Source organism: Phascolarctos cinereus, unplaced genomic scaffold, assembly GCF_003287225.1.
Source record: "Phascolarctos cinereus isolate Bilbo 61053 unplaced genomic scaffold, phaCin_HiC Scaffold_5;HRSCAF=322, whole genome shotgun sequence".
NCBI lineage: Eukaryota > Metazoa > Chordata > Mammalia > Diprotodontia > Phascolarctidae > Phascolarctos > Phascolarctos cinereus.
This window is the reverse complement of record NW_027555958.1, coordinates 465,113,676-465,137,446: the sequence shown is the minus strand read 5'-3', so window position 1 is coordinate 465,137,446 and position 23,771 is coordinate 465,113,676. Positions and strand designations below refer to the sequence as shown.

Here is a 23,771-nt window from a genome sequence, read left to right as displayed (position 1 = left end):
AACACATATACTGTAGCACACATACACAAATACACACATATCCACACAAACATGCGTGTATATATATATACACATATTATATATATATAGAAATACATACATACACACACACGGCAGCACACATATACATATACACAAATATACACATACACACAAACACACATATACACACAAACATGTGTTTTATACATATATATACAAACACATATACTGTAGCACACACACAAATATACACATATACACACCGACACACATATATACACCAGCACACACACACACACACACACACACACACACACACAGCACTAATGGCCAGAGGCTGGTGAGCGCACACACGCAGCCATAAGCAATGAGTAAGTCCCGCCCGCTTCATGCCCGAGTCCATGCACACGTCAAGGGTTCGTTGGGAGAGGTCATTCCGTGGAGGCCACTGCTCAGGGCTGGCTCGTTTTGAATCAAATCCCTTCAATAAGATTCCCTCGGTGCGATGTGGAAAGGGTCAGGAACGACCAGTAATTCACATCTTGAAGCACTTGGACCATGTGGAAAGCTTTACTAGGTGAAGGGGCGGGGAAGGAGAAAAAACTCTTTGCAGAAATCATGGGATTCCAGGTAATTCCATGGGAAAGGTTCACGGAGAATCCGGGCTCCATTTGCCTCCCTCCCTCCCTCGCTCCATCCCCGGGCAGACAAAGTCCTGTGTTTCAAAGGCGGCAAGCCCCGGTACCCCCCCTCCCCCCCGGCAGAATCCAAAGTCCGGCTCTGCCCCCTCCTCCAAGCCCCTTCGGCCTCCCCGTGGCTCTGCCCTCACCTTTGTCGAGGTCACTTGAAATGTTCCAGGACGAGGTAGGCACTAATTCAGCAGCCACGGACACGGACACATCTGTTTCTAGAAAAACAAGAAGAGGAAGGGGAGTGAGATGGGCGTTTCTGATCCACTTCTTTCTGTGCTCTGATCGGGGTCTCGAGACATCCTCAGACAGCCTCCGAATCGGGACTAGATCCCAGGGCTAACAGGACTCTGCGGCGCGAAGGACAGGAATCGGATGTAGATTCTGGAAGACCCGGGTTCAAATCCCACCTCAGCCCCTTACTAGCTGGGTTACCCAGGGCAAGTCATTTATTCTCTGAGCCTCAGTTTCCTCATCTGCAAAATGATGGGGTTGGATGGAGGGTGTTTAATTCCAGCTCCGTTCTGTAACCTTGTGTTCATTCTTGGATGATAACGTTCAAAGGTTACTGGGGCCATGTGGATTCTCTATGGCATCAGAAAAAGGGTCCACCCAACCCGGTACCTTCTACATGGAAACTCTCCTGATGCCCCAGCATCTAGCCCCTTCCTTAGGTACCTTGTATATTTAAAATCTATTTTGCATATACTTATTTACATAAATATCTCCCGGGGTTGATCACAGATGCGGAGCTGTTCTTGGTATAACATCCCTGACCAAAGGTTTTCCAAGGGTCTAAAGAAGCACGAAGAGGCCTGAGAGGCATTCTTGTCCAAATCTCTTATTTTACAGATGAGGAAATGGAGGCCTGGAGGGTCAAATAATTTTCTCAAAGCCCAGATAGGTAGAAAAAAAGGAAGATCTACATTTGAATCCAGAAGTTCCCACTGCAGATATGCCAAACGTATCAAGAGGCCATATTTTTATTGGCAAGAACATTGGTCTCGGAGGCTGCGAGAGGTCTGAATCATTCCTGAGATCCAGGCTGTTACTAGAGCAGAGTAACTGGCCCAGGGTCCTGATGTAGGAGGGGGCACATTCTTCTCCCCAGGTGTGGGCCCCACCCCTCCTCTCCCTAGTCAACATTTCAGCATATCTGCTGTGCACATACTTCATCCCTACTTAAAGTCCCCCTCCGAAATCCTGGTAGAATGTAAGCTCCCTAAAGGCAGGGATGGTTGTGACTTTTCTCTCTTCAGCACAGAGCACCGGGCATTGGACTCAGTGCTTAATGAATGCTGGTTACATTGAATTGTTAGAATTCTTCTGGCGCATCAGAGTGGCTTTTTGAATGATTTTTATTGATAAATTTTATTTTTTAATCATCGACATTTCCCCCCACCCCACCCCTCGACCTGGGAAAAGCAGAGGAAAGAGGTTTCTCTTATCTCGTCCCAACCTCGGTCATTATGGTTTCTCAGCATTGAGTTAGGTGATCCCATGGCAGTCATAGGTAGTTGTTGTTTCCACTCACATTGCTACAGTCATCCCTTCTACTGTTTTCCTGGCTCTGCTCACTTTACTCTGCATCAGTTTTTACAGTAAGTCTTCCTATGCTTCTCTGCATTCATCATTTTTCTAAAGGGCAGTAATATTTCATTACATCCACGTACCACAACTTAGCCATTCTTCAACCAGGCATTATAGATTATGCATTTGATGAGATGCTTCACTTGTCCACATCACCACCAGGGTCCCATTGCCATGTTCTCCCAGTGCCCAAGTTTCCCTTAATCCTAGCAGCTCTGCAGGCTGGTTTCTCCAGGGAGGGACAGCTCCTTTTCCTGGTAGGAATATACCAACAATCTGACTCTCCTCTACCTCACAGCTACCAGATCCCCTCAGATGGACTTTACCCAGGCCCAAGAATTCAGATACATATTTGCTGTCAGACCATGGGCAAATCACTTTCCTTCTCAGGTCCTAGTTCTCTCCTGTGAAAAATGGGAAAAACAATCCTCCTGCTATGTGGCTAACTGGATTGAAAAGAGAAAAGAATTGTGCAAAGCTAAAGTGTTGGAGAAACCTGAGCTCTGATTTCCTACTACAATGCACTGCCTAACACCCTCACGCCCTAAGACACTTTTCAAAGAAAATAAGCCAAATGCTTCAACCATGGCTAATCGAATTCAAAGCCATGCCTGCAACAGGGCAGCCTGGAGCAAACCTGATACTCTAGATGTGGTCTGACTGAAGTGGAGGACTGTCACCCCTGGAGCTTGTGACACTCTGTCTCTCTTAATTCAGCCAGAGATCCCATCAGCTTTCCTGGCTGCCATAACCAACTGTTGACTCATATTCAGCTTGCAGCCCCCTAAATCACAGGCTGGTAAGATTTTTATAGGTCTTGCCTTAGATCTTTCACTTGGGCAAGCAAACTTTCTAGACTTACGGCAGTTGTCTGATGGCCAGACATCTGCCCTACTCAACTCAAAGGGAACACTAAAAAGTAAACCCTACCGTTGCTCTTTGCGACAATCCCCTCAATATTCTTTGGGGGATGCTCTCTGCCTACCAATCAGGGAATACCATTGCCTCAGAAGATTTAAAATTCAGATTGTGAGTCATTCCAAGGGCAATGGAGATATAATGCAGGGTGTGGCTTTTTTTTTTTTTACCAGTGATGTATCATGTATACAAAGACACAAAAAAAAAATCTCCTAGAAGGGGTCTAGGTCTAGGAAAGGGGATGTTCTGATCATACAGGAAGAGAAGGAAGAATAATGGACCGTTCTCCAGCCTCCCCTCACCTTCCATACTGTCCTCCATGACAACAGCTAGGATTAAGCCAGATCTGGATTCTAACCTGGATGCTGACACTAACCTGACACCAGGTGCCTTGATCCACGGACCTCCAAAGAGTCAGGGGGTTGGCTTTATGGGATGCATGAACTTGGATGGCAAAGATACTGCGATAATGACATTCAATATAACTGGTTTCCTGTGTCACCTTACATACTGTGTTATTCATTTAAGAACATAATTCTGAGGAGAGGTGCATGTGCTTCACTAGACTGCCCAAAGAGTACATGGCACACAAAAGGACTAAGAATGTAATCTAGAGTTGTGGGACTAGAGTGTTAATTCTGTCTCTTCTTTAGGAAAGTCATTTCTACTCTTGGGAGCCTCAGTTTCCTCACCTGTAAAATGAAGGGGTGGGCTGAGATGACCAGTGAGAGCACTGCCAACTCTAACATTTATGAGTCTATGATTCCATGCTAATTATCAGCATCTCAGCTGGGTGGGGCAGTAGAGAAGGAAGGAAGACCCAAGTTCAAAATCCGGCCTCAGATACTTAGAAGTTTCATAACCCTGGGCAAGCCATGCAACTTCTCTGGGACTTAATTTCCCCATCTGAAAAATGGTGATAATAGTTGCATATACATCAGCAGGTTGTTGTGAGGAGCAAATGAAATAACATGTAAAACACTGTGCTATAGAAATGCTAGCTATCATTATTCAACATTGTCTCTCACCAAGGAGAAGGATGAGAGCGCACGGTGTTAACCGACCTGCCCGTGCTCACACAGCTCTAGGAGGCCAGAAGATGTGTGCGGCCTTCCAGGTGAGATGGATGAAGCTCCTATATCATCAGAATGTTGGTGCGTAGCATGGGGCTCTGCATACTGGTGCCCAAATGCTTAATAAGTGTTTATTGAATTCAATCAAATTGGAAGAAGGCCAGGGGGTCTTTAGGAAAATTGAAGCCACATTACTTGAGGTTTTATGGCAATGAATGAGAGATGGAAGGAAGACTGAATATTGGCTGTAGGACCTTGGAAAAGTCATTGCCCCATAAGAGACAACTCTCTGAGACTGTTGCTGATCATAGGGGTGTTCAGTCCTTTTCAGTCATATCAGACAATCCATGACCCCATTGGGGCTTTTCTTGGCAGAGATACTGGAGTAGTTTGCCATTTCCTTCTCCAGCTCATTTTACAGATGAGGAAACTGAGGCAGACAGGGTTGGTGACTTGCCCAGAGTCACACAGCTAGTAAGCGTCTGAGGCCATTAGGTAGAGAGAAAGTACTATCTACAGAGGTATTAGAATAAAACCCCTTATACTAATGGAATCTCAGGTCCAGTGGGGGGAGGGGGGAAAAAGGGCACATTATTTAAAAGATACAAGAAAGACTTGAAAAACGTCCAGTGTTCTGTACTGAAACCTGTAATACAAACAGACCAGCACTGATCTAAATAAAGCCTGAGAGCTGGAATAGGAAGCTTAAAAAAAAGACAGCGATGTGAATCCACCTGGCTAATTTCATCACATCCACTAAGTAAACTCCGGCTGTACTAATGGGTCACTGTGTTTCAGATAGTCATTGTTTACATTCGAGATAGGTAATTAGAGAACCTCGGCATCACCAGGAGATCTTTCTGGCTGCATTTCCCAACAGGCTGCAAGTGAGAGCCAACTCAACCGCCCAGCCCCACGCTCTCCATCGTTCCCAAGACGTGGGATATTTGTGCAGCCCATTGGGGCGACCTCTACATGTCACACTTGATCGGCCAAGCATTTGGGCGCTCAGGGGAAAGAAACATGGCGGGTAGAGAGCCATTTCAGGAGAAGGAGTGAGGCGGGAAAGGGGGTTGGGGGGACCCAGCTGCACCCTGACATCTCCTACAGTCAATATTTTTACAGCTTCATCTTACAGCTCCCACTGAAATTGGTGAAAGACGGGGAATGTGTTTCACTTTACAATATCAATTCTGTAGATAGCTAACTGCTTGTCATTTGGTTTTTCCATCCCAAAGTCTGAATTGTTGATTGATTAGAATGTCAGAGTGATGAAAAAGGAATGGATTTTTGGCACTACTCACAATTTAAAAAAAAAAAAAGGAAGAAAAGAAAAGGTTCCAGGCTTGTCTCTGGACAGTAATTAACAGGCATTCAGGGTCTCCCAGGGAGATGTTTCAATTTACCAGCTCATTAAGTGATTTTATGCTGATGCTGGTGTCCCCCTACTCCCCAACCAAGACATGTTCTTTAGGAGAAAGCTTAATGGAAAAGGGGCTCACCAACCTTGCAGTTAGGGAGGCCTGGGTTCAAATCCCATCTCAGATTCTTGTTAGCGATGGGGCCCTGAATCATAGATTCAGAGCTGAAGAGGGCCCCAAAGGGCCTAGCCCAACAACGTTTTTAAGGCAATTCAAGGTCTTGCTAATTCTCACAACAACCCATTGAGGTAGGTGCTTTTATTTATCTTCACTTTACAGATTAGAACACTGAGGCACAGAGATTTAAGTTTAATCCAATAAACATGTATTAAGCACCTACTGTGTGCCAGGCACTGTGCCAAGTGCAGGGGATACAATTAATAAAAAGAAATGTTAAGTGACTTGCCTAAGGTGAAACAACTAGTGTAAAGCAGATTGGAACTCAGGTCTTCCTGGCTCCAAGTCTTACACCCAGCTGCCACGATGAGGAAACTGAGACCCAGAAAGATGAAGCCTAGAGTCCCTGGGCAAGTCACTGAACCCTTCTCAGCCTCAGTCTCCTTGTCTGTTCCACTCTAATCCTCAGGCACAAGGCTATCTGGTAAAAACAATCACTAACTTGGCTATGGGCTTTCCAAAGGTTCACAGAGTGTGCTGTGCTGTCTCATAACAAGCCTGTGCAGTAGCTGCTCTTACCCTCATTTCACGAAGAGAAGACTGGGGGTCAGTGAGGCTCAATGACATGCCCAGGGTCACACAGTTAGGGAGGGTCAGAGATCAGATATATTCAACGCTTTTCAAACCATAAATAAATAATACTAGCTATGAAGTCAAATCATCCCTGTCTTGCTTTCCAAATAAAAAGCGTAAAAATAGGAGTTCCCAAGCTAAAGAGCTTACACATACTAGATTGTCAGTGGCTAGTTTTTCTGAAAAGCAGATGTTTGCATGCCATGGCACGTTTACATGACATAGCATCCTGCAATGAGAGGAGAGAGGGACCGAGAGTCTACCTCGTTTGACACCTTCCAAGCCTCTGGGTCTTTAATACCAAGTAATAGGCTGTCAGAGGGGAAGGGCCCTCAGACGGCTTCTTGTCCAACACTTGTCTTTTATGGAAGAATTTTTTTACTCCATTTATTTTCAGGGATTAGGACCCTAAGTCCACAAAAATGTTCTTACATTGCTTTAGAGACTGAAGTAAGCCACCCATGCTCGGAAAAACTCAAATTCCTATCTTTGGCGATCTTTCTGTAAGGGCCAGCCTCCAAAAGAAGCTCTCCACAGACCTAATCATCTCGCCATTGCCAGGGCTAGAATAGCAGCGGCTTCCCTCTTTAACTTCCAGACACTTGAAGCTGTCTCAGTCCCTCAGCCCTTTGTGGGGCCCTGCCTTGGAAGGATGCGCTCTCCCTGAAGAGCGCTGATCATCTCCACAAGGACTACTGCTTCATCTCAGAATTTGGCAGGTAGGGCCAGCCCTTTCCACAAGACCCCAAGAGCTGCCAAGAAAGTATTTAATCATGGAACATCCTGTATCCCGGTCCAGGGACATTTGATATTCTGGAGTCCGAGCGTCTGGTGGAACGAGAGTTTCAGGAAAACTGAAGGAGGGACGCAGGCCAATGGGAGCGGGGATGGGAGTGGGACCAAGGGAGTAGGGACAGGGAGGAGAAGCAGCCCCACTTCTCATACCCCCCACCTTGCCACCTCAACTCCTACTCCATATGCAGGGTGCTAAGTCTATCAGCACCAAACTCTCACATCTATGGCAAGCTCTGCCCTGACTCCTGCATTAGGTGGGGAGACATCTTCTCCCCCATTAAACCATAAGTTCATTTGAAGTAGAAATGGCTTCATTCTTTGGACTTGTATTCCCAGTGCCTAGCAAAGTGTGTGGCACACAGTGCTTAATGCATACTTGTAGACTGACACATTCTGTCTCACTGTCAAGCCCAGCACACGGTCACAGAATCACCAGATCTGGGAGCTGAGAGTTCCCAGGGCCTGTGGTATGTTTGCAGTGTTATTTTAAAAGTTCTCTGGGGAAGGATTTCAGCCTGGATTCCTTTTCCCTTTCCATTGCTTAAGAGAAGGAAGAACTCTGGCTGCCAGAGGAGCAGCTAGGTAAGCCACCTACACAAACACCAGCTGGCGGAGAAGAGAAGTCGATGGTTGACTTGCTTCGAATAAGCGGGCCAAGTCAAAGACAGCAGAGCCAGAGGCAGTGTACTGAGATGAGGCAGAGAGATCATCTGGGCCAGACATAGCGATGACACCATCTTGCAGCACTTCTCAGTGTCTGATTGAGCTCAGGCCAAGATGTTATGGCCTGACTCTGGGGGTACAGGGAGACCTTTACATACAGAGTGGAAGGTTCCATGTTAGAATCAGGCGTGAAACACCTTCTTAGGCACAAAGCCGAGTCCCGGGGTAGGGATTCAAAGAGTAAAAAGCAGCTCCTCACCGTGCATTCGTTGACTCAGGGAGGGCAGAAGGGGGATCTGGCAGGTACACAAATAATTAGAGACCGTGCAGCAGTGAAATATGATGGAAACGGCCGGCTGGGTCCAAATCCCACCCCTGATGCTGAGAGGCCGCTAGGCAACACTGCCACCGGAGACTGCTGGGGTGTGAGTCAGCGAGACCTGAGTTTGAGTCATTCCTGTGTGACCCTCAGTAAGGCCCTTAATCACACTCTGCCTCAGTTTCCTCATCTGTAAAAAGGGGATTAACATTAGCGCTGCCCTCACAGGTGCCCTCACTCAATCAGAAAGCCCTGGATCTGAGCCCTGCCTCAGATGCTTATTCGCTGTGGGTCCCTCAGTAAACTCAGACTCAGTTTCCCTCAATGTAGAATGGGAATAATAATAACACCTACCTTCCAGGATTGTTACAAGTATCAAACAAGATCATATGTGTAAAGCCATTGACAAACTGCAAGGTGCTACATTAATGTTAGCTACTATGACTGCAACTATTACTATTACATATACTTTCAGTCCCAACTAAAATCCCATCTTTTAAAGGAAGCCTTTGCCAACCCTTAATTCTGTCTAGTGTCTTCCCTACTCCTATTTATCTTGTCTGCAGCTTGCTTTGTAAGTAATTATTTGTATGTTGTCTCCCACATCAGATTGTAACCTCTTTGAGGGAAGGGACTATCTTTTGCTTCTTTTTATATCCCCAGCTCTTAGCACAATTCCTGGCACATAGTAGGTGCTTAATAAATAATGATTGACTGATTACTATTACTACTAACATTACTACCACTACTATTACAATTCTTACTACTATTGCTGCTACTCCTCTTTCTACGCCTGGATTACTATCACTAGTATTACTGCTACTACCTTAGGTAAGTTCACTTAAAATCCTGAAACTCAGTTTTCTCATCTGTAAAATGAAGGGGTTGTGCTAGATGCCTCTGAGGTCCTCCTAAGGCTCAATCTATCATGTTTGGACAAACAAAAAGTGCAGGAAAATTGAAATCCCCAGAGGAAGAGGCCATGTCCGTCTTGAGGGAAGACAGCAGCTCACATTCTACCAGCCTTTTAGGGGGGCCCTGAGCCTTTTTCCTAACAATCATCTGGTAAGTAGCTACCACACATATTTTGCTTTATGGGGGGCCAGATTTCATCAGTGTCAGAAGTACCTGGTGGGGAAATTCTCAGACCCATGCAGGTCAGCACCGTCTCTGCAATGTCTGGTCTTAGGGAGTCACCTCGACCTTTGAGAGGTAGGTGACTTACCCACAGTCACATAACTTGTAAGCGCATGAAGCCAGACTTGAATCTTGGTGCCCTCACCCCAAGTCCAGCCCTTTATTCACGGAATTTCAGACCTTAAGGAACTTCAGGGGCTACCAACTGCAACCAGATGCCAAAAGAGAAGCTCCCATTGCAAAATGCCTGACCATCCATCCCCTCCAAGGAGAGGGAGTCTACCACTCACTACTACTGAATATACAAAGACTGTGGTTTAATAGATGCAGAGGCATTCCGGCCCTCCAGGCAAATCCATCTTGGAGGAGGAGACAGTGTTTGGGGGAGATGCTTCCCAGCTCCTGGCTGATTGATGGGAAGCCTGCCTGGGAGCTTGGCTACAACTCTTTCCACACTGGGCAGAGAGCAGAGACTCATTTCCCTTCTCCTCCAGAGCAGCCTGTCTCCCATTCCCAAAGAGTCTCAGCCTTAGCAGGTCCCCTTTCCATGAGAACCCCTAGGTAGGAAAGTACTAGCCTGAGGCTGGAATAGTAGGTGGAGTTAAGAAGACCTGAGTTCCAATGTTGCTTCAGAAACTTAAGTGACCCTGAATAAGTCCCTTAACCTCTGGACCTCAACTACCTCTTCTGTAGAATGAGGGGGTTGGACTCGAGGAGCTTTGAGGTCATTTATGAGTCTAAATCTGCAATTCTATTTTCATATTTTCCTCAGCCCTGTCCCCAGCATCCTGGGGACACTGAAGCTCCTTCTCTTTCCAGGTGAAATGCATTTTAGAGAAGGACACCGCCCCTCCCCCCCCCAAGAAAAGAGAAACTCCAAAAGGGTTTCTCACCTTGAGAAGAAATTGGTGTGAAGTTATGACCTACCCCACCTCCCATACGCCCCTGGGCTATGAAGACGCTATGCTGGGGAGGGGGAGGGGGAGCCCATCTGGTCTGGAAGACCAACATCTCTCTACCAGACCCTGTACCTCTCCGCCTATTCCTTCCCTAGTGGAACCTCCTTGTTCTAGTCCTGAACATCTGAAGAGCTCAAGGACATCATTGGTACTCAATGAATAGAAGCCTCCCAGCACAGTGGACAGGTCACAGACCTAAAGCTGGAGAGGACCTCAGAGGCCATCTAGGCCAATGCACCCATTTTGCAGACTAAGAAACTGAGGCTCAGGGGAGTTAATTTGGCTTGCTCATGATCACACTGGTAGGATCAGAGGTAGGATCTGAACCCAGGTCCTCTGACTGTACAAAGTTCTTTGCATAGTTGCACACTCTTCCTTACTTCTGAGGGCAAGACCTTAATGAGACCACAGACCTGGTCCAGTACCAAAGTACATCCATCTTTTATTTGACTATATTAAAGTCAAAACCAGAAAGGAAGGAAAAAAGTCTCCTCACCGCCCCCAAATGATTTTTCTTTTTCTTTACCAACACGACTTCCTTCTCTAAACCTACACACTGGATCTAAAGGTTCTCACATCGCGGTAGGGTTTAAAGGGGGATCATCACATACAATACACAGAGAAGACACAGTCTGTTTATCATCTCTAAGGAGAATAAGAATATTCAAGGTGACTCGAAATCCCTTAAGCCTTTAAGAGTTCCCTTCCCTGGGCCCTCCCTCCCCAAGAGTCTGCAGCTCAGTTCAGTCCCACGGGATGATCACAGCAAAGAAAGAGCCCATCGACGGGGTGACTGGTGATGAATGGGCTGGCTGCTTGGCGGTTCAGCATCCACAGCTTCATGACCATTTTCTTTGAAGCCCAGATGTTTCTGAGCAAAGAAAACAGGGGATTCATTCATTCACTCATTCATCATTCATATAACAAATATTTATTAAGTTCCAGGCAATGGGGGGAGGGGCCAGGGAGACATAGAGCCTATCCTGAGGGAGATGGTGATGGAGGAAGACAGCACAAGGCAGCAGGAAGAGTGTTAGGCCTTGAGTGGTTCTAATTCCCCCTCTGGCACAGCCTCTCTGAGGCTTCATCTTCCAATCTGTAAAATGGGAATAATAGTAACTGGACTACCTAACTTGGGGGAAAGGGATGTATCATAAGGCTCAAAGGAAATAATGGATGCAAAGGGCTTTGTAAATCAAAGCATTCCATGTGTCAACTCTTATTAACAATTACAGGCACCAAGTGTGGGAAGGAAAGTGATGGATTTGGAGGCAGGAAGGGTTGAGCCCAAATCTTGCCTCTGATAGGTTTTTAAAACATTTTTATTTTAAGTTTTGGGTTCCAAATTCTATCTCTCTTCCCAGAGATGGTAAGCAATCAGATACAGGTTACACATGTACAATCATGTAAAACATTTTCATATTAGTCATTTTGTTACAAGAAGACTCAAATAAAAGAAAAAAGAATGAAAGAAAGAAAGTGAAAAATAGTCTGCCTCAGTCCATATTTAAACAGTATCAGATCTTTCTCGTCCATATTTAAACAGTATCAGATCTTTCTCCAGAGGTGGATAGCATGTTTCATCATCAGTCCTTTGGGATTTTCTTGGATCATTGTATTGCTGAGAATAGCTAAAGTCGTTCACAGTTCGTCATTGAACAATATTGCTGTTACTGTGTATAACATTCTCCTGGTTCTGTTCACTTCATTGTGCATCAGTTCATGTAAGTCTTTCCAGGTTTTTCTGAAATCATCCTGCTTGTTATTTCTTGTAGTACAATAATATTCCATCACAATCATATACCACAGCTTATTTAGCCATTCCCCAATTGATGGGCATCCCTTTGATTTCCAATTCTTAGCGACCACAAGAAGAGCTGCTATAAATATTTTTGTACAAATAGGCCCTTTTCCCTTTTTTTTTTGGATGTCTTAATAGTGGCATTGCTGGATCAAAGGGTATGCACATTGTTGTAGCCCTTTGGGCATAGTTCCAAATTGCTCTCCAGAATGGTTGGATCAGTTCACAACTCCACCAATAATGCATTAGTGTCCCAGTTTTCCCAAATTCCCTCCAACATCCAACATTTTCCTTTCTTTGTCTTATTAACAACTCTGGTAGATGTGAGGAGGTACCTCAGAGTTGTTTGAATTTGCATTTCTCTGATCAATAGTGATTTAGAGCATCTTTTCATATGACTAGAGATAGCTTTTATTTCTTTATCTGAAAACTGCCTGTTCATACCCTTTGACTGTTTATCAATTAGAGAACGCCTTGTATTTTTATAAATTTGACTCAGTTCTCTATATAGTTGAGGAATGAGGCCTTTGTCAGAGAGAAATGCTTGTTGCAAAAAGTTTTCCCCAGTTTTCTGTTTTCCTTTTATTTTGGTTCCACTGGTTTTGTTTGTTCAAAAACTTTTTTAATTTTATATAATCAAAATGACCTATTTTACATTTTGTAATGCTCTCTATATCTTCTTTGGTCCTAAATTCTTCCCTTATTCATAAATCTGACAGATAAACTATTTCATGCTCTCTTACTTTGCTTATGGTATGCCTCTGGTGTCTAGAACCCTCGCATCATAGATTTAGAATCAGCAGGCATTGAGTGGGTACTTAGTATGCAGGAGTCACCACACAAAGGACTGGGAATCCAAAAACAAAAGGAAACAAATTCCTGCCTTGTCCTATGAACATCTGGATGGCCCCCATCAGTTCCCACAACCACAGAACCAGGACTGAAGAAGCCCGCCCTGTATATGAACAAGAACGTAAGGCCTCGAGGGTGGGGATCATTTCATTCCTGGCATTTATACCTCGGGGATCTAACATGGAGTCTGCTGCCTAAGTGCTTAATGAATTATTGTTGATTAACTGGTTGATAGATATGGTCACGAACGATAAATGATACCCATTTATGAATTGCTGACTATTGGCTGGGCATTGGGGATACAGATAGTGCCCACCCTCAAGGAGTTTACATTCTAATGGGGAATTCAACATGTAAAGAGATAATGGGAGCAGAAGCAGTTTGGAAATAGCTAAGAAATGATGTGGACCTAACATCCTAGTGGGGGAAAAAAACCATGGATATGTTTAAGTTAAAAAAAAAAAGCCCCTAAGAATTCCAGCTGACCAAAACTTGGAATGGGTTGCCTTAAGAGGTGGTGAGATCCCCCTCCTGAAGGTCTTCAAGCAGAGGCTGGAAGGCAATCTGTCGGGGATGCTAGCATGGGTATTCCTTCCTGGTATGAGTTGGCTAAAAGGATATTGTCGTCCCTTCCCACTCTCAAATTCTGCGGTTCTGTGAGGTATCTGTGGAATACTAGGTATTTTGGGGAGGAAGGACACGAGCAGCTGGGAAGGTCAAGAAAGCCAGTCATTGAGCGGAGCCTTGAAGGAAATCAGGGGCTCCCAAAGGCAGAGGTGAAGGAGTCCAGGAAGGAGGTTGGCAGAATCTCAAGCCTTGGGGAGAAACCGAGGCAGATGAGCACAGCTAATCCCCCTCAGTCAGAGCCTCATTTCTGGCGCCAGGGCAGGAGGGCAGCACGAGGAAGAATCGCGTCTCCCTCATGCGCAGGCTGCAGGTCCGGAGTCTAGTCTTGGTGTCGGCTTTCTAAATCCTCCTGGCTGCCGCAGAAACCCAACGGGGTAAACCCCATGCCGAACACACCTCAGTCTTTTTCCCCCCAGCCCCACCTGCCAGGTTCATTTCATGCTCTGCTCACACAGCTGCCTTGTGGCTAATCCTTCTCCTGAATCAATCTGCTGTGTCATCCCCCTTTGTCCTTGTGAATGTACTGTCGTGTGTTCCTTTGTCTGCTCCACGTACCTCTTCATTCTCCTCAAATGCCCCCCTAAAAAGCCCCAAACCTTTTCAATGAGAGTCCCAGCCCACTCCTGAACCAAGTGAAAAAATGAAGTGGGGAGGAAAATCTGATGTTTCATCTTGTTTAAATCTAATTAACTAATTAACTAAATCTAAACTTGATCTGTTGGTATTTTCTTTACCTTTAAAGAACAGACAGTCACAAAAAAAATTACGAAGCGCTCACCGAGTGCCAGGTACTGTGCTAAGCACACCTGGGAAACATAGAAAACTTAAAAAAAACCTCCCCGTCCTCCAGAAACTCAAAAGGCTACATGGTAGATTTGGAATCGGAGGTCTGAGCTTCAATCCCAGAACTCCTATTGCCCTAGTCAATTTCAACCTTGGGCAAAGTCCCTTCGTGTCCTTCATCTATAAATTAAGAAGGGAGGGCTAGATGGCTACTGAGGTCTCTGCTACCTCTGGAGTCACGGGCCGGGATAAATGAAACATTCTCTGGCTTCGTGACTTCAATAACTGAGGAAAGTTGATGGCCACAAATCAAGTATTAATTAAGCACCTACTCTTTTCCCAGCTCAGTGCTAAAGACTGGCAATACAAAGAAAAGGCAAAAATAGCCCTTACCTTCAAGGAATTTCTGAAGGGTCAAAACTGCTAGCCTGAGCTTGGGCACCACAGAGGACAATGGACGGCTAGAGATTTGTAGACTTATCCAATCTGAGATTTAGAAGGGGCCTTAACAACCATCTAATCTAACCCATACTGGAAAAAAAAATCTCTGCTGTCACTTACTGCACAGGCATCCAATCTCAACTTGCAGACTGATGATGACGCAGAGCTCACCACCTCCCACCAAGGCAACCTGCTCCACTTTGGGATGGATCTAATTGCTAGAAGTGGTTTCTTGGCATCAAGCCTAAATCCGCCTCTGAAACTTTCCACCCTTTGCTCCCCATTCTGCCCTCTGGGGCCAAACAGAACAAATCTAATCCCTTTTACACATGACAGCCCTTCCATACTGAAGACAGCTAGCATCCCTCCCTCCCTCCCCATTTGCTTTTCTGTAAGCTAAACACACCCAGATCCTTCAACTGATACTCATGCTCCAATTCTCATGAATCTCATGGGGTTAGGAAGGATTTAGACAGAACCTCCTAGAGTCCAGACTCTTCCTTTTATAGGAAGGAAATTGAGGCCAAGAAAGGGGGAGGAGATTTATCAGGTAGTCAGTCATTGAATAAGTATTTATTAAAGCACCTACTATGTGTCAGGCACTGTGCTAAGTATTGGGGATACAAAGAAAAGCAAAAAAAAAAAACAGTCCTTACCCTAAAGGAACTTACAATCTAATGGAGGAAATCAACATTCAAATGGAGGTGTATAAACAAGATATCTAGAGGTGGAATTGGTGATAATCCACAGAGAGAAGGTGGTAGCATTAAGGGGGAGAGGAAAGGCTTCCTGTACAAGGGACATTAGCTGGGATTTGGAGGAAGCCAGGGAAGCCTGAAGGTGGAGAAGGGGAAGGAAGGTAGAACAGCCAGGTTCTTTGGCTCCAGAACTTGGGCTTTATATCTCACTACCTCCATCTCTTAATTCTCTAAAGGACTGATTGAGAAGAGGTTGGGGGCAGGGGAAGGAAAAGCCATATAATCATAGATTTAGATCTAGAAGGATTTTAGAGATCACTTGGTTCAGTCCTCTCCTTTTACAGATGAGTAAACTGAGGCCCCAGAGTGGGGCGGGGGGGGGGAATGGCTAGCCTAAACTCATACAGGTAGCAAGCATCAAAGCCAAGATCGAAACTCAGGAATTCTGATTCCAAATTCAGCACTCACTACGTTATGCCATGCTGTTGTTCTCATAAACCAAGGTCTTCAGCGAACAGGGACCCAAAGTTTCTTCCCAAGTCAAACAGCCCAAGCTCACCTTGAGCACCATAATAGTAACTGGTCTGATTACTAATTAAAGTGGCCCATATCAGAGCTTCGCAACAATTCTAACCAACTTTTATCAGGATGAGGAGGGGTCACGGGGCATTAGCTCTTCTAACATTAATTCCGTGGAATGACATTTCTTAGATCTGTAAAGATAAGAATGTTCATAGTCAACTCAAATTCTCGTTACCAGTTTATGCCTTCTCCCTGCTCTCACACTTGGGTTTATGTTGTTCATCCACTTCTAGAGGGAAAATCATAACTCTCCATTTCATCAGCTTTTGCTAGACTCTTCTTTCCTGTCTTTGATGAGCCTGTTGCTGGGGTTTTTTTAATCTGATAGAAATGACCTAGAGTTGGTTCCTAACCAGCCTGCCCGCTCTAAATCCAAACTCATCTGTTATCTTTAAGTAGGAGTTTTCATATGGCCTTTATTGGAAAGGGAAACTCAAAACCAGGAGGGGACAGCCCAGGGAAATGATAGAAAGGCAAAGTCTGGCTCGATGTAAGGAAGGACTTCCTGACAAGGAGAGCCATCCAGAAGCAAAATGAGCTGCCTCGAAGTGGGGTGGGTAGTGCCTCATTGGAGATCTTTGAGGAGAGCCTGAGAGACCTCTCCCACTGGCCATGGGACACTGGGCTCCGACCACGGGACACTGGGCTCCGAAAGGTATGCCTTCCTCTGACTTTGCTCATAACTTGGTCACCATGTCACCTTCCATTCTTTCCCAACTATGTCACTATGTGCATCGAATTGCCCCCCACCCCAGTGGATTCCCTTCACGCTCTATCTTCCCCATTAGAATATAACCTCCTTGAGGACAGGCACTCTCTTGCTTTCTTGTTATCCCCAGAATCTAGCAAAACGCTGGGCACATAGTAAACAATAAGTACGTGTTATGTGTCAGACACTGTACTGGGCAATGAGGATACAACACAACACAACACCATACCCTCTAGGAGTTTACATTCTTGTTCATATGCAGGTAGTCCTAGATGGCTTCTCTGGTCCCTTCCCACTTGGAGGTGCTGTGATTCTGGCTTTACGGCTGTGGGGATGGATTGGGGATACTTATGTCTACACAGTAATTCTGCTTTTGGGTGTTGCTAAAGCACATTTATTGATAGCTTCTGAGTAAAAGCTCCCCCATTCTTATGTCATCAACAAGGAGCCTCTCATGGTGAATTCTCAGTTGGTTGCCAAAAAACAAAACACAAAATCGGGAACAGCGAATGGTCCACCTGTGTCGGTGATGGATGGGGTGACCTGCTTGCTGCTCTCTGTCAGCTGCCAAGAAGCGCTACCTGATCCACTCTCAGAGAGAAATGCTTCAGCACACCCGTTGCCTTAGCATTCTCCCAACTGGAGGCAGAAAGCAACAGCCAAAATAATTGGATATTTTTCAGTACTATTCTCACATAAATGTGACCCCCCCATTTTCTGCAATGAAAAACAAATTCAAATCAAAATCAACAAAAAGGAAGCTAACAATTTTGTGTGTGTGCATTCCTTATGGGTGACCATACTAAGCTTTAGTATGGCGTGTGTTGGTGAAAGTCCAATGTTGACACGGATGTGATCAGCCGCCATCATCATCTGTCCACATAGTCCGTCATAACACAGATGATTAGAAAGAGGTGACAGTACCCTAGATTTTAGAGCAGGAGGGGTCTTTGGAGGCCATACCATTCAAGTCTCTCATTTTACAGATATCTAATAGCTAACATTTACACAGGACTTTGAGGTTTGCAAAGTACTTTCATAAAATGTCAGTGTATCCTCACAACAAATCAAAGACGTAGTAGCAACCTCATTTTACAGTTTAGGAAACTGAGATACATAGAGGTTAATTGGCTTGCTCAGAGTCCCATTACCAGTGTCTGAGGTACGATTTGCACCTCCATCTTCCTGACTCCCAGTTCAGCACTGGGTAGCTCAGTAGATAGAGGACTGAGCCTGGAGTCAAGAAGACCACAGTTCGAATTTGACCTCAAACACTTACTAGCTGTGTTACCTGGGCAACTTCTGTCTGTCTCAGTTTGCTCATATTTAAGATGAGGAAAATAATAGTCCCTACCTCCCAGGGTTGTCATGACAGACAAGTGAGATGATATCTGTAAAGTGTTTTGCAAACTTTAAAGTGCTATGTAAATGATAGCCAGTATTATTCATTGTTATTACTCCTATTATTAACATCATGCTGTCTCTCATGGTCATATCATCATGGTTCTGTCATTTAGACATGAGACATAGAAGTTCAAAATTAAGCAATCTTTCTGGAGAAATACAATAGCTGTTTTATTTCCCAATATTATATATTTTGGTAAATACAATATAGATGAGAAGAGTGTTTTTTGAAAAGTGTGTGAGGAGGTGGCATGCTTTGAGGGGCAGGGAAAGCAGACAAAACACCACTGGCTTAGGAAGAAGACCATGCTCCTAAGTTCTAGGAACAGCAGAGTCTGGATAACAGTGATCATTTAAATGGGGTGCCCAGGGGAGGGAGAGCCACAAAAACAGGTAGTGTGAGGATTGCCTGAAGGAATCAAGGATATTTGGCCTGGAGCAGAAGACCAAAGTGGGATGTGCTGCCGAGCTATGGTCAGATATATCTGCTCGGCCTGGGAGGGCAGAACTTGGAGCAAAGTGTGAGAGGAATACAGGCAGACTTAAGCTGGATAAGGAAAATCACCTGCACATTCCAATGCCTGAAAGGTCGATGGGCTCACTTAAGGAGATGAACTGCCAGCCTGATGCCATGATCAGCAGGGGCACTAAGCCAGAACCTGGCTGTTATGTCTCTCAAACCAATGTTCTTTCCATCATACCCTCTACTCACAGGTCCCAGGAGCTCAGAATTGGAATAATAAGTACCTCCCAGCTCAATCCACACACAAACAAAAATCCCCACAAAGGCACATCTGATAAATGGGCATCCAGTTTCAACTTGAAATCCTCCAGCAATGGGAAGGTCATTCCCTCCCAGAGTAGCCCATCCAGCTTTGGGACAGCTCTAAACTGGGAGGTGTTTCCCATTACACTGAGCCCACACATCCCTCTTGACATATTGCATCCTCACCATATAGATTAAAAAAAAAACCAAGAAATGATCATAACTTCACATTAAATGGGCACAGTGTTGGTATATATGTAGTTCTTTGGCTAGCTAGGCAGCAGTGGATAGAGCACCGGAAGTCAAGTCATGAGGCCCCATCTCTCTGAGTTCAAATCTGGCCTTAAACATTTACTAGCTGTGTGATGCTGAGCAAGTCACTTAATCTCTGCTTGCCTCAGTTTCCTTATCTGTAAAATGAGCTGAAGAGGGAAATGGTAAATTACTCAAATGATTCTGCCAAGAAAACCCCAAACGAGGTCATGAAGAGTTAGTCACAACTGATAAACAACTGAACTGCAGTCTAATTCTTTATATGTTGTCTATTCCATTCAAATGGAACTCCTTGAGAGCAGGGCTGATTCATTCTTGTTATTGTACCCTCAGAGCTTAGCACAGAAACTGGCCTCCAGTAAGTAATTAATAAATGGCTGTTGACTGATCCTCTGGCTTGCTTGGCCCTGAGTCCTGAGGCAGCTGGAATCAGGGGGTGGGCAGCTTATTTAGAATCGGACCCTTTCCCTGTTTATGAAGACCACCATCAGGAAACCTCTGCCAACGCCATTTTCAATGAGGCACGATTGGTTACTTTGGGGAAAACTGATTTCCATTTGGGCAGAAACATCTCAAGACAAGAAAACCAAGGGCGGACCATTTGAGACTGAACAAAAGGCCTGAATCAGTTACTGTGCAAGTACACAGAGGTGTCCTTCACGCAAATAGACTGTATTTCACAGCAAACTGGGTACATGTCTTGGCTGGGCAAAGTGGGACATGTGGCCATGCAAAAGCATCCACCCAATTTAGGATCTTACTTCCGTTGATGCTGACAAATGTACATATCGCCGGCCAAGAAGACCTAAGGAACACAAGATCAGAGCATGAAGGATGGATGCTAAGGCAGCGTGATTTCTGTAAAAACGGAGGAATGACAACAGCCAGGGAAAGCCCATGGGACTTGTCTTAATAAACCAGGACTGAGGTACATTGATTGTTTGGCTTGGACCCGTAGCAAGGACGGACTCAGATTCTCTTCCTGCTTAACTTGGGCAGTGAGTTAAAACCTTAGCTTTGTTACTCACTCAGTAGGCACATGGATAAATTGTCACAAATGTGTTTCTGAAAGAAACTAATATGTAAATGTTGGCTGATTGATTGAAACTTAATTTATCCATACAACTGTATCTATGTACATGTGTGTGTATATGCATACATATTAACAACATATACACACACATAGACACTATATGTACATGTATAAATTCATATGCATATGCATACATATATCTATATAAGGTTGGATATGGCATGATGTGGTATGATATATGATATGACATGATGTAATATGATTCTATTAGTGTCTAAGGTACGATTTGAGCCATGCTGTTCCTGATTCCTGGTCCAGCATCATGTGGCTTGATACATAGAGCGATGAGCCAATCGTCAGGAAGATCTGAGTTCAGATCTATTCTCAGACTAGGGTTCCATTCTAGATATCCCATTCTATTCTATTAATTGTTTTTATTCTTGGATTACCCAAACCTAGCATACCATGAATAAATATCTTTGGAATTCCATTGATTCATTTTCTCTCTCATTCAATAAATATTTGTTACATACCTGCTCTGTTCAGGGTATTGGGCCAGGTGGTGGAGAAAATACAAAGTTTAAAAATAAGCTACTTCTGTGCCCTCATAGAACTTAAAGTCTCATGAGCAGGAGACATTCCATGGCCTACCTGCCTGCCAGCCACGATAACGTTGTAGAGACTACTCCCAGCTTTCTAAGAAGCCCTGTGTGCAGAGGACTCAGAAAGATGTGAGATCACGAGGCACAGCCAGGATGCTGCTCCTTGTCTTTATGGAAGTTACATGTTACAGCCACCGATGGGATGCCCAACACTGTGGGCATTATGGGCACCACTGAGTTCTGGGGAGGACGTGAAGGGAGCAGGCAGGGCTGCTACAAGAGCAGAGTCTGGTAAAGGAGATGAGGTTGATACAAATGAAGCAGAGCCCATCAGCGTGCCTGCTCATCAGAGGTGATGGAAGAAAGAAAGTCCAGTAACCCTTCTCCAACTCACAGGCTCTTACCTTATTTATGTCCAAAACTGCTTGTGGTGGTCTGGTAAAACCTACGGATCCTTTCTCAGAATAATATTTTTAAACACACAAAATAAAATATATAGGATTACAGAGGAAAGCCATTAGGTTGAAATACAGTCACCAAAATACAAAAACCAAAACCAAAAATTTCATAGAATCCAGTTTAAGAATGCCTGCTCTAGATGAAGAGGGCTTTTGAAAGACTGAATCACATACAGTATTCATTTCCATTAATCCCCTCTTCTTCAGAGTGACATAAAATTTTGTAATGTTATTAAAATCATTATTGCTGCTACAACTAGCTACCATGTCTAAAAGGATTCCTGTGTGCCAGGCACTGTGCTAAGCACTTTGAAATGATCTCGTTTGAACCTCATAACAACCCTGCAAGGTAGGTGCTATTATGATCCCCATTTTACAGATAAGGAAACTGAGGCAAACAGAGGCTAAGTGACTTGCCCAGGGTCACCTGGCTTAGTACGTTTTCTGAGACGGGGCTGGAATTCAGGTTTTCTTGACTTCAAGTCCTGTAGTCTAGTCACTGTACCACACAACTGTCAATTGACTTGCCCAAGGTCATGTAGGGAGGTAGCCAGTGTAACATTCAGGATCTGAACCCAAGTTGCTCTGATTCCCAGCCCCGCGCTCTCTTCAATACCACATATTTAAGGGAGTATCAGGGAATGTGTCGTTCCATTCTAAAAAGATGCTCATAAAATAAACACATTTTTTGTATTCAAGGGGGTTAACTTTCATTTTCTGGAAAGTTCCCTCATATGGCCCAGCTGTCTATGTCAGATGAACATGGTGTTGCTGTAGAAACCAAGAGTTTCACAATGTGCAGCCATCCATTCCCAGCATCCCAACACATGGAAAATGACCAAAGCAAATGGTTGGAACAAAAATGCCCATTGCATTCATGGTGGATTCTCCATGCGATTCCAATGCACCCCTGATTCCCAGTGGGTCCACGAGCTGACTTGTGGAGCTTCCAGAAGGCCTCCAACTGCTCCTGGGATGGGGACAGTTTTCTAAGGCTTACACTGATCTAAAGAAAGTCAATTGGAACTGAAAAGGCTCTTAATGGCTGTTGCAGGCCCAACAATTCAGCAAACCAAATTAACCCAGGGACAATCTTTTGTTCCTTCCACAAAGCAGTCACACTGCCTTGCATTTAATAACATTAGAAGACAGTCCTGCCAAGTATGTTTTAAAAGAATGATTCACCAAGAAGTGAATCTGTTATTGTTTTCTAGGAAACACCAAATAAATGGAACCCTCAGCAATGTGGACTATAAAGGCTTCCAGGTGGTCCTTGGAGAAGACTAGATTGGCAGTCCCCAAGACACCCGTGAGCAAGGCTCTCTAACAGCCTGAGTGTGAGGAACTGATTGGTGAAGCCACCCCCATCTAAAACACGGACATAGAGTGGAAATAGACCTTGGAGGTCATCTCACAGGGATTCTGAACTTGGGATCCTTCACCTTGGTTTTGTTTTAATATTTTAATAATAGTAATAATTTTAAATATCACTTTTAAGGTTTGCAAAGCACTTCACAAATATGTTTTAATATTTTGATAACTGCTTTTCAATAAGAGTGATTTCCTTTGTAATCCTATGTGTTTTATTTTATGAGTTTAAAAGCATGATTCTGAGAAGGGGTCCATAGACTTCACTAGACCAGCCAAAGGGGCCATGCCACACACAAAAAAAGGTAAAGAATCACCATGTAGACTTTAGCCCACCCCGCCTATTTTACAGATGAGGAAACTGAGGCTTGATGAGGTAAAGCACTTTGCCCAAGGTCACACAACAAGAAAGAGGTAAGACAATGATTTGAACCCTGATCCTCTGACTCTCAATTCAGTCTTTATTCTATCATACTACAATATGTAGCTGACTGTCCATCAAATCTTTCAGGGGACTCAAGGCCCCATGGAATCTTGGCTTGGAAGAGATCTTGGAAATCCACTAATCCAATCATCCCCATGATGACAGACCATTGCTCCACCCCTCCCCCCACCTCTGCTCGAATACCTCTAGGGACAGTGAGCTCACTGTCTCACAAGGCAGCCTATTCCATTTTGGGCAGTCCTAATAGTTACTAAGTTCTTCCCCGTTTAAAGCTAACACATGTTTCCTTGAAAGTTCCACATATTGTTCTAGTCTTGCCCTCAGGAGCTATACAGAATGAATCTAACTCCATTTCCAAATGATGCCCCTTTGAATGCTTGAAGGCAGTGATAAACCCCCCCACGCAAAGAGAAAATACCCAGTGGATATGGTGCCAGGGCACGTTTCCCAGGCAAGTACCATGAAATTAATTCAATGTTTGTGTAGACGTCAGAGAAATTTCAGGAAATAAGGTAAAAAGATTCTAATGAGCCATTTTCCAGAATGCCAACACAGAACTAGTGAGAAGAATATGGCCAGAGAACACAGTCAAGTGATACTGAGGCAAAGAGAAGAGATGTCTGGGGCCATTTA

General features: G+C 44.5%; 1 protein-coding gene across 1 annotated transcript in view; it reads right to left on the bottom strand.

The window, feature by feature from the left end:
• Positions 1-23,771, bottom strand: part of ROR1 (receptor tyrosine kinase like orphan receptor 1) — a 375,033-nt gene that overhangs the window by 146,990 nt on the left and 204,272 nt on the right. The window contains exon 2 of the mRNA XM_020993141.2: positions 812-889. Within this exon, the coding sequence (XP_020848800.1) occupies positions 812-889 (78 nt within the window). The remainder of the gene's footprint in view (positions 1-811; positions 890-23,771) is intronic.